We start from the raw sequence: 13,101 nt of genomic DNA on the forward strand, positions 1-13,101 counted from the left end.
TCCAAGTACCAATCCTCAACAATTCAGATGTCTTCTTCTTCCCATTCCGCTTAACCTTTACATCGCATGGCTCTCCTGATACAGCGCCTACCCAGAGATCCGAATGTGGGCCTATTACTCTGGAATTGAATTTCTTCTCAGGAACATAGATTTTGTCCGCTGGGACTAGGGATACTGCAAGAGTCTTCAATGCGGTGGTTTCTCCTTGCCTTCTGCATCCTATGCCATTGACCTCCAATAAGTTCATCCACCTTTAGGGATGATTTCTCACCACAAGGACAAGAGGACGCCCTTTTCTCCACCTGCTCATCCCCCCTCCTAAGAGGCTGTTTGGCTCTTTGTAGAGCGGGACCACTTATACCACTGGTCGCCAGGTTTCTTTAAATTATACTTGTATTTATTCCTGAGTCCAGGGTTGCCACTTCCACCATCTCCACCATCTCCACCATACCAAAGTCCACCTTCTCTGCCGTAGATGCCGTTGAGGTCTTCACTCGTAACCCTGAGTTAGGACCATTACCAGAGGCTACACACCAGGTCAGTGTGCTCTGGAACTCACATAGGCAGGAGTGCAACTCCCTGGGTAGGGCTGCCTCTGAAGACGGTCCCTACCTGCTACCTTGGAAGACGAGTTAAGGATTGGAATATTTTACCAAGGGAGATGTTCAATAAATTTCCAAGTTCTTGATAAACAACTGATAGGGAACCTGCCATCTGAGCAACTGCCCTAAATGCAGATCAGTGGTGACTGATATCCAGCTTTCTCCTTATTTTAGTTCCATGGAGATTGCCTTTCTCCTTTTATGTTTTCTTCCTATTTCTCCCTCTTTTCACACTGACCTGCCATTGTGTTTGTTTGGTTTTTTTTTGTTTTTTTTTTCAATGTTCCTGTCTTTCATTTGTACTTGTCTGATCCTTCCCATTACCTTTAGGTCTGCTGGTTTGGCTTTGGCAATCAGGTCCTCTGTTTCATTTTCTGTTGTAGACATATCCTTTTTAAACAAACTTTGAAAAGACCGAGGACAAAATATTTTGTTTCATTTTCCTTTAAGCCACAGACTGGTTGGGTCCTTGAAATGGGGAAACCTTAGCTTAGGGGACAGTCTGGAGATAAAAATCATTATTTTGGTCATTTTGGCACAAAAAATAAAAGGCTGAAATTGGACTTTCTTTTTTCTTGTCACGAAGTTATTCCGTTGAATTCAAACAATTTATCACTTTAATAATGTTTTGTTTGCTAGCCTGCACAAACCAGAAATGGGCATGGCATCTGCTTGGCTTTCGTTTTCCCACCAATTATAACTTTACATATTATTCCCACTTTCTCCCATAATATTCTGCCAAATGTAACAACATTTGTATGGTATAATGTACCCTTCAGAATGTCGATCAGCGGTAAGCTCCTCTATCCTCTTCTTCTACCACGGTGCTCTGTAAATAAAATATACTTACTGCTAAGAGACCCATCTGCTTGGGACACTATCAGTTCAATATTCTTCTTCTTCTTCTTCTTCTTCTTCTTATTCTTCTTCTTCTTCTTCTTCTTCTTATTATTATTATTATTATTATTATTATTATTATTATTATTATTATTATTATTATTATTATTATTATTATTATTATTATTATTATTATTATTATTATTATTATTATTATTATTATTATTATTATTATTATTATTATTATTATTATTATTATTATTGCTCACAAGGATAATAAGTACTACAGGTACTGTTACTACCAAATGCTATAGGTACTGTTACTACCAAATGCTAAAGGACCAGATTAAAAGTTCCACTAATTAATTTATTCCAATTGAGATTAATTAAAAATCAGAAATGTTAAGCACACCAAATATTAGAATGGACTTGGGCTGTAAAATGGCCATCAGTAGCTTGGTTAGATCATAACAAGAATTTTCATAATCAATTAATTTAAAATTGAAATCCATTATTGACATCACAGATGTGCAATGTGCACCACTGAATGGCATAACCTAGATTATCATTATCAGCAATGCCAATACAATAGTTGTTATATAAAAGAAATCTGAGCAGTGTAAAAATGGTATCTATTTGAATTAACGGATATCAGAATTTAAAATCATAAAAAGAATTATATTTATGCATGTGAATATTGACACCGTTCTAATAACCAATTAAGAGTTTCCTGAGAACACACCTGAGTTTAGGAGTTCACTGCTCCCCATTACTTTATTATTATTTAAATTCCCCTAACCTTAAATGTGGTCTCAACTGACCTTTCATGCTCTGGTATCGGAAGGATACCCAAACAACAATTATATACATGAGCATTTCATGAATCACTGTGTAGTCACGACAGATTACCTTAATGAAAATTTTCATAATGAAGTCAACAGAACAGACCTGCCTAACATTTAAACATTAATTAAATATTCAAATGTTTAACCCTACCAGGTTTGCATGACTCACAATCAATCAATCAATCAATACTGATCTGCATTTAGGGCAGTCGCCCAGGTGGCAGATTCCCTATCTGTTGCTTTCCTAGCCTTTTCTGAAATGATTTCAAAGAAATTGGAAATTTATTGAACATCTCCCTTGGTAAGTTATTCCAATCCCTAACTCCCCTTCCTATAAATGAATATTTTCCCCAGTTTGTCCTCTTGAATTCCAACTTTATCTTCATATCGTGATCTTTCCTACTTTTATAAACGCCATTCAAACCTATTCGTCTACTAATGTCATTCCACGCCATCTCTCCGCTGACAGCTCGGAACATACCACTTAGTCGAGCAGCTCTTCTTCTTTCTCTCAATTCTTCCCAACCCAAACATTGCAACATTTTTGTAACACTACTCTTTTGTCGGAAATCACCCAGAACAAATCGAGCTGCTTTTCTTTGGATTTTTTCCAGTTCTTGAATAGGTAATCCTGGTGAGGGTCCCATACACTGGAACCATACAGTTGGGGTCTTACCAGAGACTTATATGCACTCTCCTTTACATCCTTACTACAACCCCTAAACACCCTCATAACCATGTGTAGAGATCGGTACCCTTTATTTACAATCCCATTTATGTGATTACCCCAGTGAAGATCTTTCCTTATATTAACACCTAGATACTTACAATGATCCCCAAAAGGAACTTTCACCCCATCAACGCAGTAATTAAAACTGAGAGGACTTTTCCTATTTGTGAAACTCACAACCTGACTTTTAGCCCCGTTTATCAACATACCATTGCCTGCTGTCCATCTCACAACATTTTCGAGGTCACGTTGCAGTTGCTCACAATCTTGTAACTTATTTATCACTCTATAGAGAATAACATCATCCGCAAAAAGCCTTACCTCAGATTCCACTCCTTTACTCATATCATTTATATATATAAGAAAACATAAAGGTCTGATAACACTGCCCTGAGGAACTCCCCTCTCAACTATTACAGTTTCAGACAAAGCTTCACCTACTCTAACTCTCTGAGATCTATTTTCTAGAAATATAGCAACCCATTCAGTCACTCTTTTGACTGAATGGGTTGCTACACAGTCACTCTTTTGACTGAATGGGTTGCTATATTTCTAGAAAATAGATCTCAGAGAGTTAGAGTAGTACCTTTTACCTTGATTATAAACACATGTCTTAATTCTATTGTTTTACACATACAGTCCTACACATTTACAACTCTACACAGGTCTGTTCAGCGACTTAATTATTGATAAGTTGCAATGTGCTTGGATGCTGTAAGTAAAATGTAGTTTTAAGAATGTAACCAAGCTGTCTTTCTCCCATAAGGTTATTGAATTCATATTTACATTAGAGTCCTCCCACATTGACAAAGCAAACAAATTAAATGACAAAATGAAAGAAACAGCTGAGCTTCAATTATCAATATCCTATGATCTAAAATACACTCCTGAAAGAGAGGGCATCCTATTTTACAGTAACTAATGTATAGTATTTACATCAAGCTGAAAGATCATATACAGATTAAAGTAACTTCTATCTCTGGTGCTGAAGGCATCTGTCATTTAAATGAATGGAACGTGGCTTAACTACCATATCAAAGAAAATCAGGTTCAAAAACAAATAGGCATAAAAATATGTACGACTGAGAAATCCACAAATTATCCAATGTTATCCTTTCATGACAAAATTACGAATGAAAAAGTCAATCAAAATGCCTAGACAAATAAATAAACATTAATTTAATCTCTGTAGAAAATGTTCCTGGGTCATGGCTTATTGTTACAATTCACGAGCGTAAGTAATATAATGTAAAATAATTGGGTATCAATTTAACCCTGCTTCAATACCAGAGTACACAATCTGGGATCAAGTCAATATCGATTAAATGTTCACAGTGCATCCGGATGTGAGTATGGGGGTCTTATCTCATGTATGCGAGCATCTTAGACCTCTACCTGTTTCTATCTTTATTACACAGTGGCTAGTTCTTCTTTATTTTATTTCTTATTTCCTCATAGATTCCCATTTTCTCCTATTATTTCATCAAAGCATCATTACCATTCTTCCTTAATGAGCGTAGACTAGCTCATTGCCTGTACACCAGACTATTTCTATTGGTATCTCAACGTATTATTTCCGCTTCTTGCGGAATTTCTCTCTTTCTCATATTTCTCATTTATTGCTCAATTCCCATCTAGACATCCGATCTGCACCATGTTATTTCACTCAATGATACGTGAAAATTTCTTTATTACAAATTCCCAATTATTTTTATTACTGCGTGGCCAAACAAAAATGACGGTTCCTCACAGGGATATAAAATTATCCACCTATTCTGACCTTATGATGGGAACCTCGTAAAATTCATAACTAAGAGCCAGTTAAACCACACATGCAAATCACAATGGCACATTACTTGATTTTACCAAATTTTTATAAGTACTTGTTAACTTGTCATAAAAAACATCATAACAAATTTATCATTATGTTTGTTGCAGTCTTTCACTATAAAAACTATCATCCACAACACAACATCATATTATTATTATTATTATTATTATTATTATTATTATTATTATTATTATTATTATTATTATTATTATTATTATTATTATTATTATTATTATTATTATTATTATTATTATTATTATTATTATTATTATTATTATTATTATTCCAACGGCCGTAGCCGTGTTGAAACACCGGATCCTGTGAGATCTCCAAAGTTAAGCAACATTGGGCGTGGTCAGGTGTTGGATGGACTGCCACGCGCTGTTGGTTGGGGTAAGGGGATGGAGAAGCGGAAAGGAACTGGCCACCCTACCGCACGTAAACTCCGGCTCAGGAACACCTCTGCGGAGATTTGGACATGCCTTCGGGCAGAATAACCCTCACCTCACCATTATTATTATTATTATTATTATTATTATTATTATTATTATTATTATTATTATTATTATTATTATTATTATTATTATTATTATTTGAATCATCTAGATTCAAAACCCTCTATGGCAACTTTTTTTCTATATGGCATTTATTGCACATCCCGGGTTTTTTTTTTTTTCCCATGAGCATATGAATTGAGTACTCTTAGGAGCAAAATCCACTATTTTCCACTAGTTTTACACATTTAAAAATTGGAGTGAGGTTCAAAACCCACTAAATATATATACAATTTTAGGTTCAAAAGCCACTATAGATAGTTACAGTAGCCAATGAGCAAGCATAAAAGTAGTCACGAGATTTGTGACTGAAGCGATTAGAGCCAATAATGGGCAACTTGTTCATCTATAATGCTGGTTTTGTGTTGATAACAAGATTAAACTGAAGGCTTTTAAAGTGAGTTTGTGAGTGAGTTTTTTATGTATATAATGTCAGACCACAATCAGTACGCTTCAAAAGTGGCTCTTCATGAATCAAGGACACAAATTAGGCAGCCAGAAACGTGGAAGCGGAATGTAAAGAAGAGAGAAAGGTATTCTACCAAGGGTCTTCCTGAACAGCCAACATGTGGACACAGTTTGACAAAGCTCAAGTGCACTTGGGTAAGAATGCATGACATAAAGAAATTTCACGAGGTATATTACAGTTCCTGAAATAAAATTCAACACGATTATTTCATTCTCAAACACTGTACTGTGGTTAAAGCAAAGAAAACTAAAGGAACAAGGTGAAATGTAACCTACAATTACCACATACATGATTCAGTAACTGGATCCCTAATTCCTGTTTGCAGAGAAACATTTTTAAAATGCCTAGGGCTGAAGAAAGACAGAGTACAGGGTGTACTGAAAAGACTCACATTTTGGGTGGTAAAATTCCTGTGGAGAATAGAGGTAGAGATAGGAGAAGTAAAATTAATTCAGAAAAAAGAAAAGCTGTAAGGACATTTATCAAGTCAATCAGAGCAAAAGAAAGTCATTATTGTAGATCAAAGAGCATCTGGGTGTACTTTCCTCCAGAACTGAACATAAAGAAACTGTGGCGGATTACAATCAATAAAGTGTGCTTAAACTAAAGGAATGCTTTTTTATAAATATTTTTAACACTAATTACAATATCAGATTTGGGACCCCCAGGGTAGATGCTTGTTCAAAGTGCATTGAAATAGGAGAACGACTAAAGGTAGAAAAGAACTTTAAAATCAGGCAGACCGAGCTCGATAGCTGCAGTCGCTTAAGTGCGACCAGTATCCAGTATTCGGGAGATGGTAGGTTCGAACCCCACTGTCGGCAGCCCTGAAAATGGTTTTCCGTGGTTTCCCATTTTCACACCAGGCAAATGCTGGGGCTGTACCTTAATTAAGGCCACGGTCGCTTCCTTCCCACTCCTAGCCCTTTCCTGTCCCATCGTCGCCGTAAGACCTATCTGTGTCGGTGCGACGTAAAAAAACTAGCAAAAAAATTCAGGCAGCAATTAATAACTGAAAAACAAGATCGACTGAAATACAAAGAATTTTTTTTATATTTTAAGACAGGATGAACTTAATGTTCTTTCTTTTTCATACAACTGTGAGAAAAATTTTCCTCTGCCAAAGGTTCCAGACCAGTCTGCCTATTTTAGTAGACAGCTGAATTTCTATCATTTTGCGGTAGTACGGGGTCATTCCAAAACAAAACTTCACGAGGACAATGTACACTCATACTGCTCAACAGAGAATGAATACCCCAAAAGCTCAAATGAAATACCAAGTGCTGTTTATCACACTTTGTGCAGCACATCTATGAATGGGGTACACACTGTAAGGCTCATCGCAGATGGTTGCGGTGGGCAGAACAAAAATTAAATTAAAACATTTATTGCAGCAAAATAGCCATACATTAGTGAAAGGTGTTATAACAATTTAACACTTGCACCATTGGACGCATAGTCTCTGATTGATCTAGTCCTCTTGTTGCAGAGTTCTAAGTGATATCGTTCACATAACTGTCCACATAACTGTCCACATAATGTACACTTGCATGAGTTTGACGGTTCGTGGTATGTTGTGTTTTCGCAGATGACATGGTGGAATCCATGTACTGCAAGTCTTGTAAACACGTGCCTCATCTCAAAATTTGCTGCTGTCCATGTACGATCGATCATGGCCCCAGTTCCATAGAATTCCGTGGGTACTTCTTCTCTTTTCCTTATTAGTGTCCTTAGTAGGTTCTCCGATGCCGTTGTGTTAGGTAGGGGGTAAATTGTCCTTAAATCCTCTATGAGGAATGTTTCCCGCGCAAGAAGGTAGACTAATCTGGATCTTGTTGTTTTTGCCACTCCGATTGCTCTTTTGATGTATGTTGCTTTAACTCTTTCCAGTGTTGCTAAGTTCTTTTCATTCAGGTGTGTCCATATAATTTCAAATCGAAAATCGTTCCAATACTTACGTATGGCAGAACAAAAATTGCACTATGATTTGTATGGTAAGTAAGTTGCTGTCCTGCGATGCTCCTGCTTCAGTACAAAGTGCACAATTCATATTTCCTGTAGTTGGACATTCGTTCACTCCTCCCAACAGGGTGTTTGCAAGAGTGGAGAAGGAAGTGAGAAAAAAAAGATGTCATTGTGGAACCAAAGGACTATGAAGAAATTGTGCAGAATCATGGAAAGCTTCACAAGTTTGGTGATAATGGCGTACGTGTTTATGACTGGAAAAGCGAAGCAAAGCAAGTATTCAAGAGTGTTGGAAGTTGGCATGTCAACTTCAACTCATGCAAGAGGTTTATACTATTCAAAACCAAAGGAAACATTGAACTACAAGGAGAACCAAATTACCAAGTTAATATAGGTGTAAGAAAGTTCATTACTAAGAATGGACTCAAGGCTTCCGACATCCTTCCTACGACTGTGACATTAGGAAGATATTTAAGTGCTGCAAAGGTAAATGACATCCACCAACTTCTATTGAAACATTATGGACTGCAGTAGAAAGAGTTAGAAAAACTCCAGTTTTATCTATTTGAAGCTCCAGAGGTTGATCTTCAGGAAGATGACTTGGTATGTGAACCACTGGAAGAGAAAGCTCTGCATATTTAAACTTTGTTTCCAAATTTAAAATTTGTTTATTGGTACTATCATTTTGTGCAATTTTTTCAGTGAAAATGTTACTATTTCTGTGATTAAATTAATATATTAAGTTGTATGCAAACTGAAGGATCAATACATGGATTAGAAGTTCTGCAAAACTTAAGTGTGTTATCATTTTCTGGTTAGGTACAAAATCCACTATTTTAAGCAACATTCACCATTACTAAGTTAAAAACGCACTATGCAAGAAAATTAGTTGCAAAACCCCCTATACGATTTTATCATTAATCATTATGTTCAAAATATTTTTACTACTTACAAATACTATGGCTCAATCAATTCAGTTTAGGATGACATAAAGTTTTCATAAGTTTTGATGATGCTTGTTGTTTAAAGGGGCCTAACATCTAAGGTCATCGGCCCTTCATCAGTTTTGCGTTTATAAATGTATTATATCATAGTGTAACATGTTTTGCCTTCTCCTGTAAAATTTTAATATCTTGCCATAGAGGGGGTTTGAATCTAGATGATTCATTTGACCTCTATTTATAATTCTCAAATATGATTTAAAAATTCCTGGACACAGATAGATATAAATCTAGATTTTAAAACAATATAGTGAAACCTTCTAGCATGCAATGAAATCCATACGTTAAGCAAATAGCTTGATTTAATGTTGGGCCCTCAACGTTAATTCACGCCATGTTCACCAATTCTGGTATGTGATCTACAATTTTACATCTAAAGCAAATTAGCTGTCCTTTATGAAGCCTTAAAATAAATCAAAACTAGGCATAAATATCTCTAACGGACGACAGCGTGGTTGCGGCTATAGTTGATTATTTACATATTAATTGCAATAACATTTCAATAATTTGGTACTTACATTTCTCCAAAGCTGCATTCAGTCAGGCTCTCCCATGCACCACATGGTACCTTCCTGGTACTTAAACCATGTTAAACATTAACATTTCCGTGGTGACGACTGGTGTGTATCCCATTTGGCACATCTTATAATCATCTACTTCCTATCAGCTGGTCTGAATATGCGGCAAAACGAGACTCTTGAAAGCTTGGTCATATCTGTCCCTGTTCTGATGTCTGGCTAGGAATTGTTGTCTGCTCGCGTTCGTTGTCCTCTGCCAGGCTGGTCACTGGTATGTCCGTAATGAGTTTAAAGACCTGCTCCCTCAATCGAAATACAGGTGACCACACAAGGGATTTACCAACTGCTTCCTTACTACCTGCAGAAATGTTCTGTTAGCCTTTGTGGAATGTCATTCTCTCCCCTTTACTGTTCCAAAACAAACCGGCAACTTGTATTTCTCCCATTGACTTGCGATATAAACATGGTCCTTGGCAATAGCCAATGATTATGTTAAGAAAATCCTATTTCTCCATGGCGAGTGAATAAATAAAGTTTATGAATTATTCACATACATTTTGATTATCTGGTTGCAATTCCTGATTATTCTGTAACCTGGTGTTCCCTCTCGTATTCAGTTGAATACTCGCACGATTGACTTTACTTGTAAACTGAAGTGCTGAAGTGTACTCACAACAAAGTACTGAGTGCTCACTGCTGAATGGAATACCGAATGTTGAACTGATGACTGCAGAGTACCGACTGACCGACAGGTTTGATGCATGTCTGTTATATGCCTATGGTCCAACTACGTGATTCTCACCCAACTTCCGGTGATATTACGGAACATCACAATTTTATCCATTGGCTTCACTAAGTTATGAACCTGTGTCTCTGGTTTCTTATTTTTACCGTATCACGGTACGGAGTAGAAATTCTGAGTACGATCATACCGTTTTGCCTAATTCACTTGGCGTCAGTTGAATTAAACATTGGCCATGTGCTTAGTGGTGCGAAAGTTGTTATTTCCAGAGGCACCCACACTATACACACATGATCAATTGCACATAATGCTTATTGTTTCACTCACATTATACTTAATTCCACTAGGTCCACCAAAAATTATCTTCATTTTAATACTGTGACTAGAAACCCAATTTACATGCTATCTGTCACAAATTCATGAGATAGACTAAAATATTCCCAGCGGGAATCTCAGCGGTTTAGAATGGAGCAATGTGATTGGTCACGCCATTTTTCTTTGGGGTCTACTCGTCCAATTCCAAAGATTTTAGCCATCTTCTGTCCTTTTTGTGTATCTTAAGTTTCCCTGTCTTTCACAGCCTCGTGGAAAGTTTTCAGAAAATGTTCTCAGGGTGTGGTGACCATCTGTCCCCATGGGTGCAGCGGTCGGAAGTTCTCAGGCAATATCAGGCAAAGTGCATTTACGACATAATTGTTTAACAACCCCCAACAAAAACATGCCTTACCTGTGTCAAGGTGGCTTAGCTCTTCCACGGTGGTGGGTTGTGAACAATCTGCAGTCCTTGCTAAAATTGTCGAATGTAAGATTTATACAAATAATCTGATGAATTAATGTATTCCGCCATAGCGCCTAAGGCAATTTGGGTGCAATATGTATCCCAGCTTTATTAGAAAATCTGTGTATGGAATTTTTGATTGCAGAATTTTTCCAAGTAATAGGGATCTTTAAATCCAAAATTTTGGAATATAAAATTTACACAAACTTTAGTACAATCTATCTCCTTGTAAAAATTATGTACAGAAAGATCAATTCACAGTGTTTTTTTAAGAAGTATTATCTACCTAATTCCAAATTTTCATTAATATCTCAATTAAACTGCATGAAAAATGGAATTACAAATTTGAAAAATTTTTTAAAAAATTTTAAAAATGTTTGGAAAATTTTTTAATTGTATGTGAAATAAATTGTTGTGATAACCCTACTTTTATTCAAGCGACTTTCCCACAGAGTTTTGTGAAAATCTATACATTAGATAAAAATATATGTTTATCTCCAGATTGTCCCTGTAATGAGTTATAGCGCATGCAACAAAGTAAGTAACAAGTACGACCTTGCTAATTTCATGCCAGTTAACGCTGTCAGGTTTGACCACTTTGTGAGTTTCCTATTAGTTAAAGTTAACCAAAAAAGTAATTTATAGGGGTACCTGAATGCTATTTCCCAGCACTATCCATACCTCAACAGCTTTCACACTGTTAGAGCCATGAAGACTATGTCACCAAAGAAATCTCCAGTTTAGTCTAGCCTGTAACAATTACCATTAATTGACAAAGCTAAAAATAGTACCATAATCCACCCCATGGTGCAACAGCCCCTAAGGACCATGGCCTACCAAGCGATCACTGCTGACCATCATATAGATCCTCAATTGTAATCACGAAGGCTAAATGGACTTCGAACCAGCACTCAGATCTAGGAAAAATTCCCTGATCTGGCCAGGAATTGAACCCGGGGTCTTTGGATAACCAGTAGGCACGCTACCACTACACTGCGGGGCCAGCATAGTACCCCAGAATCCAAAAAAATAGTATGCATCTATATAATTATTAGAGATTAGTTTAGTGCATACAAGTGTCTGACTCCTTGGCTGAATAGTCAGCATTAAGACCTTCAGTCGAGAAGGTCCTGCGTTCGATTGCTGGCTGGGTCAGGGATTTTAATCGCATCTGGTTAATTCCCCTGACTCGGGGACTGGGCGTTTGTTCCAACACACTGTACTACCAACCACCACCGAAACAAACAATAGTGATTATATCTCTCCACATAGGGTTGAAAGGATATCCAGCCGTAAAACAGGCCAAATCCACATGTGTGACATAGCTTGCACCAGCAACTCCACCAGGATGTGGGAAGAGTGATAGAAAAAGAAGAGAAGTTTCTGTGTATAGCCATGTAAGTCACTCTATCTTTTCTCTTATTGTTCGGCAGGTGCTAATGGATTAGCTAATCCACGGGACTTCCTAACACCTGTGGCATGGTTTGAGGACAGAGACATCCCAGAATACCAGATAATCTCAAAGTACCAGGGGCAGCTATTTGAAGCTGTACAGAATCACAGCCCATTCGATATAGTGGCATGGCATGGGAACTATGCTCCTTACAAGTACGACCTTGCTAATTTCATGCCAGTTAATGCTGTCAGGTTTGACCACTGTGTAAGTATCTCATTGGTTAAAGTTAACTGAAAGACATTTTATAGATGTAAGCCATATATTATAGTATTATTTATTTTTAAGAATCAATCTAACTACCAGGTGTATGCATAAGTCATTTCCGGTTTCACTAAGAGATGGCACCAGCAAACAGAACGCATTGTATGAATTTGACAGATACATCAGATTGTTCGTCTGACAATGACCTACCAACACGCACAAGTTGAGTCCGCCAATCACTAGCGTCTGTGTTGTATCGTTCAGTGATCATGTCGACATTTGTGCCTGAAAAAGAACATTTGCGGCACACATTGCTTTTCTTATTTAATCAAGTGAAAAAGGCTGTGGAAAGTCATTGTTTGCTGGTAGAAACATATGATGAACACGCTCCATTGATTAGAACATGTGAGACATGGTTTCGACAATTTAAACATGGTGACTTCATTCTGAAAGACAGTGCACGCTCTGGTAGACCACAAAAGTGCGAAGACGAGCAATTGCTCTTGAAGCTCGGCAAAACCATTAATGCACAATGCTATCGCCAACAAATTATTAATTTATATCACGCATTG

At 37.1% G+C, this 13,101-nt stretch overlaps 1 protein-coding gene across 1 annotated transcript in view; it reads left to right on the plus strand.

The window, feature by feature from the left end:
* hgo (homogentisate 1,2-dioxygenase) overlaps positions 1 to 13,101 on the plus strand; it is a 95,062-nt gene that overhangs the window by 64,144 nt on the left and 17,817 nt on the right. Inside the window, exon 7 of the mRNA XM_067146879.2 lies at positions 12,306 to 12,532. Within this exon, the coding sequence (XP_067002980.1) occupies positions 12,306 to 12,532 (227 nt within the window). The remainder of the gene's footprint in view (positions 1 to 12,305; positions 12,533 to 13,101) is intronic.

Source organism: Anabrus simplex, chromosome 1 (assembly GCF_040414725.1).
Source record: "Anabrus simplex isolate iqAnaSimp1 chromosome 1, ASM4041472v1, whole genome shotgun sequence".
In the NCBI taxonomy this organism is placed as follows: Eukaryota; Metazoa; Arthropoda; class Insecta; order Orthoptera; family Tettigoniidae; genus Anabrus; species Anabrus simplex.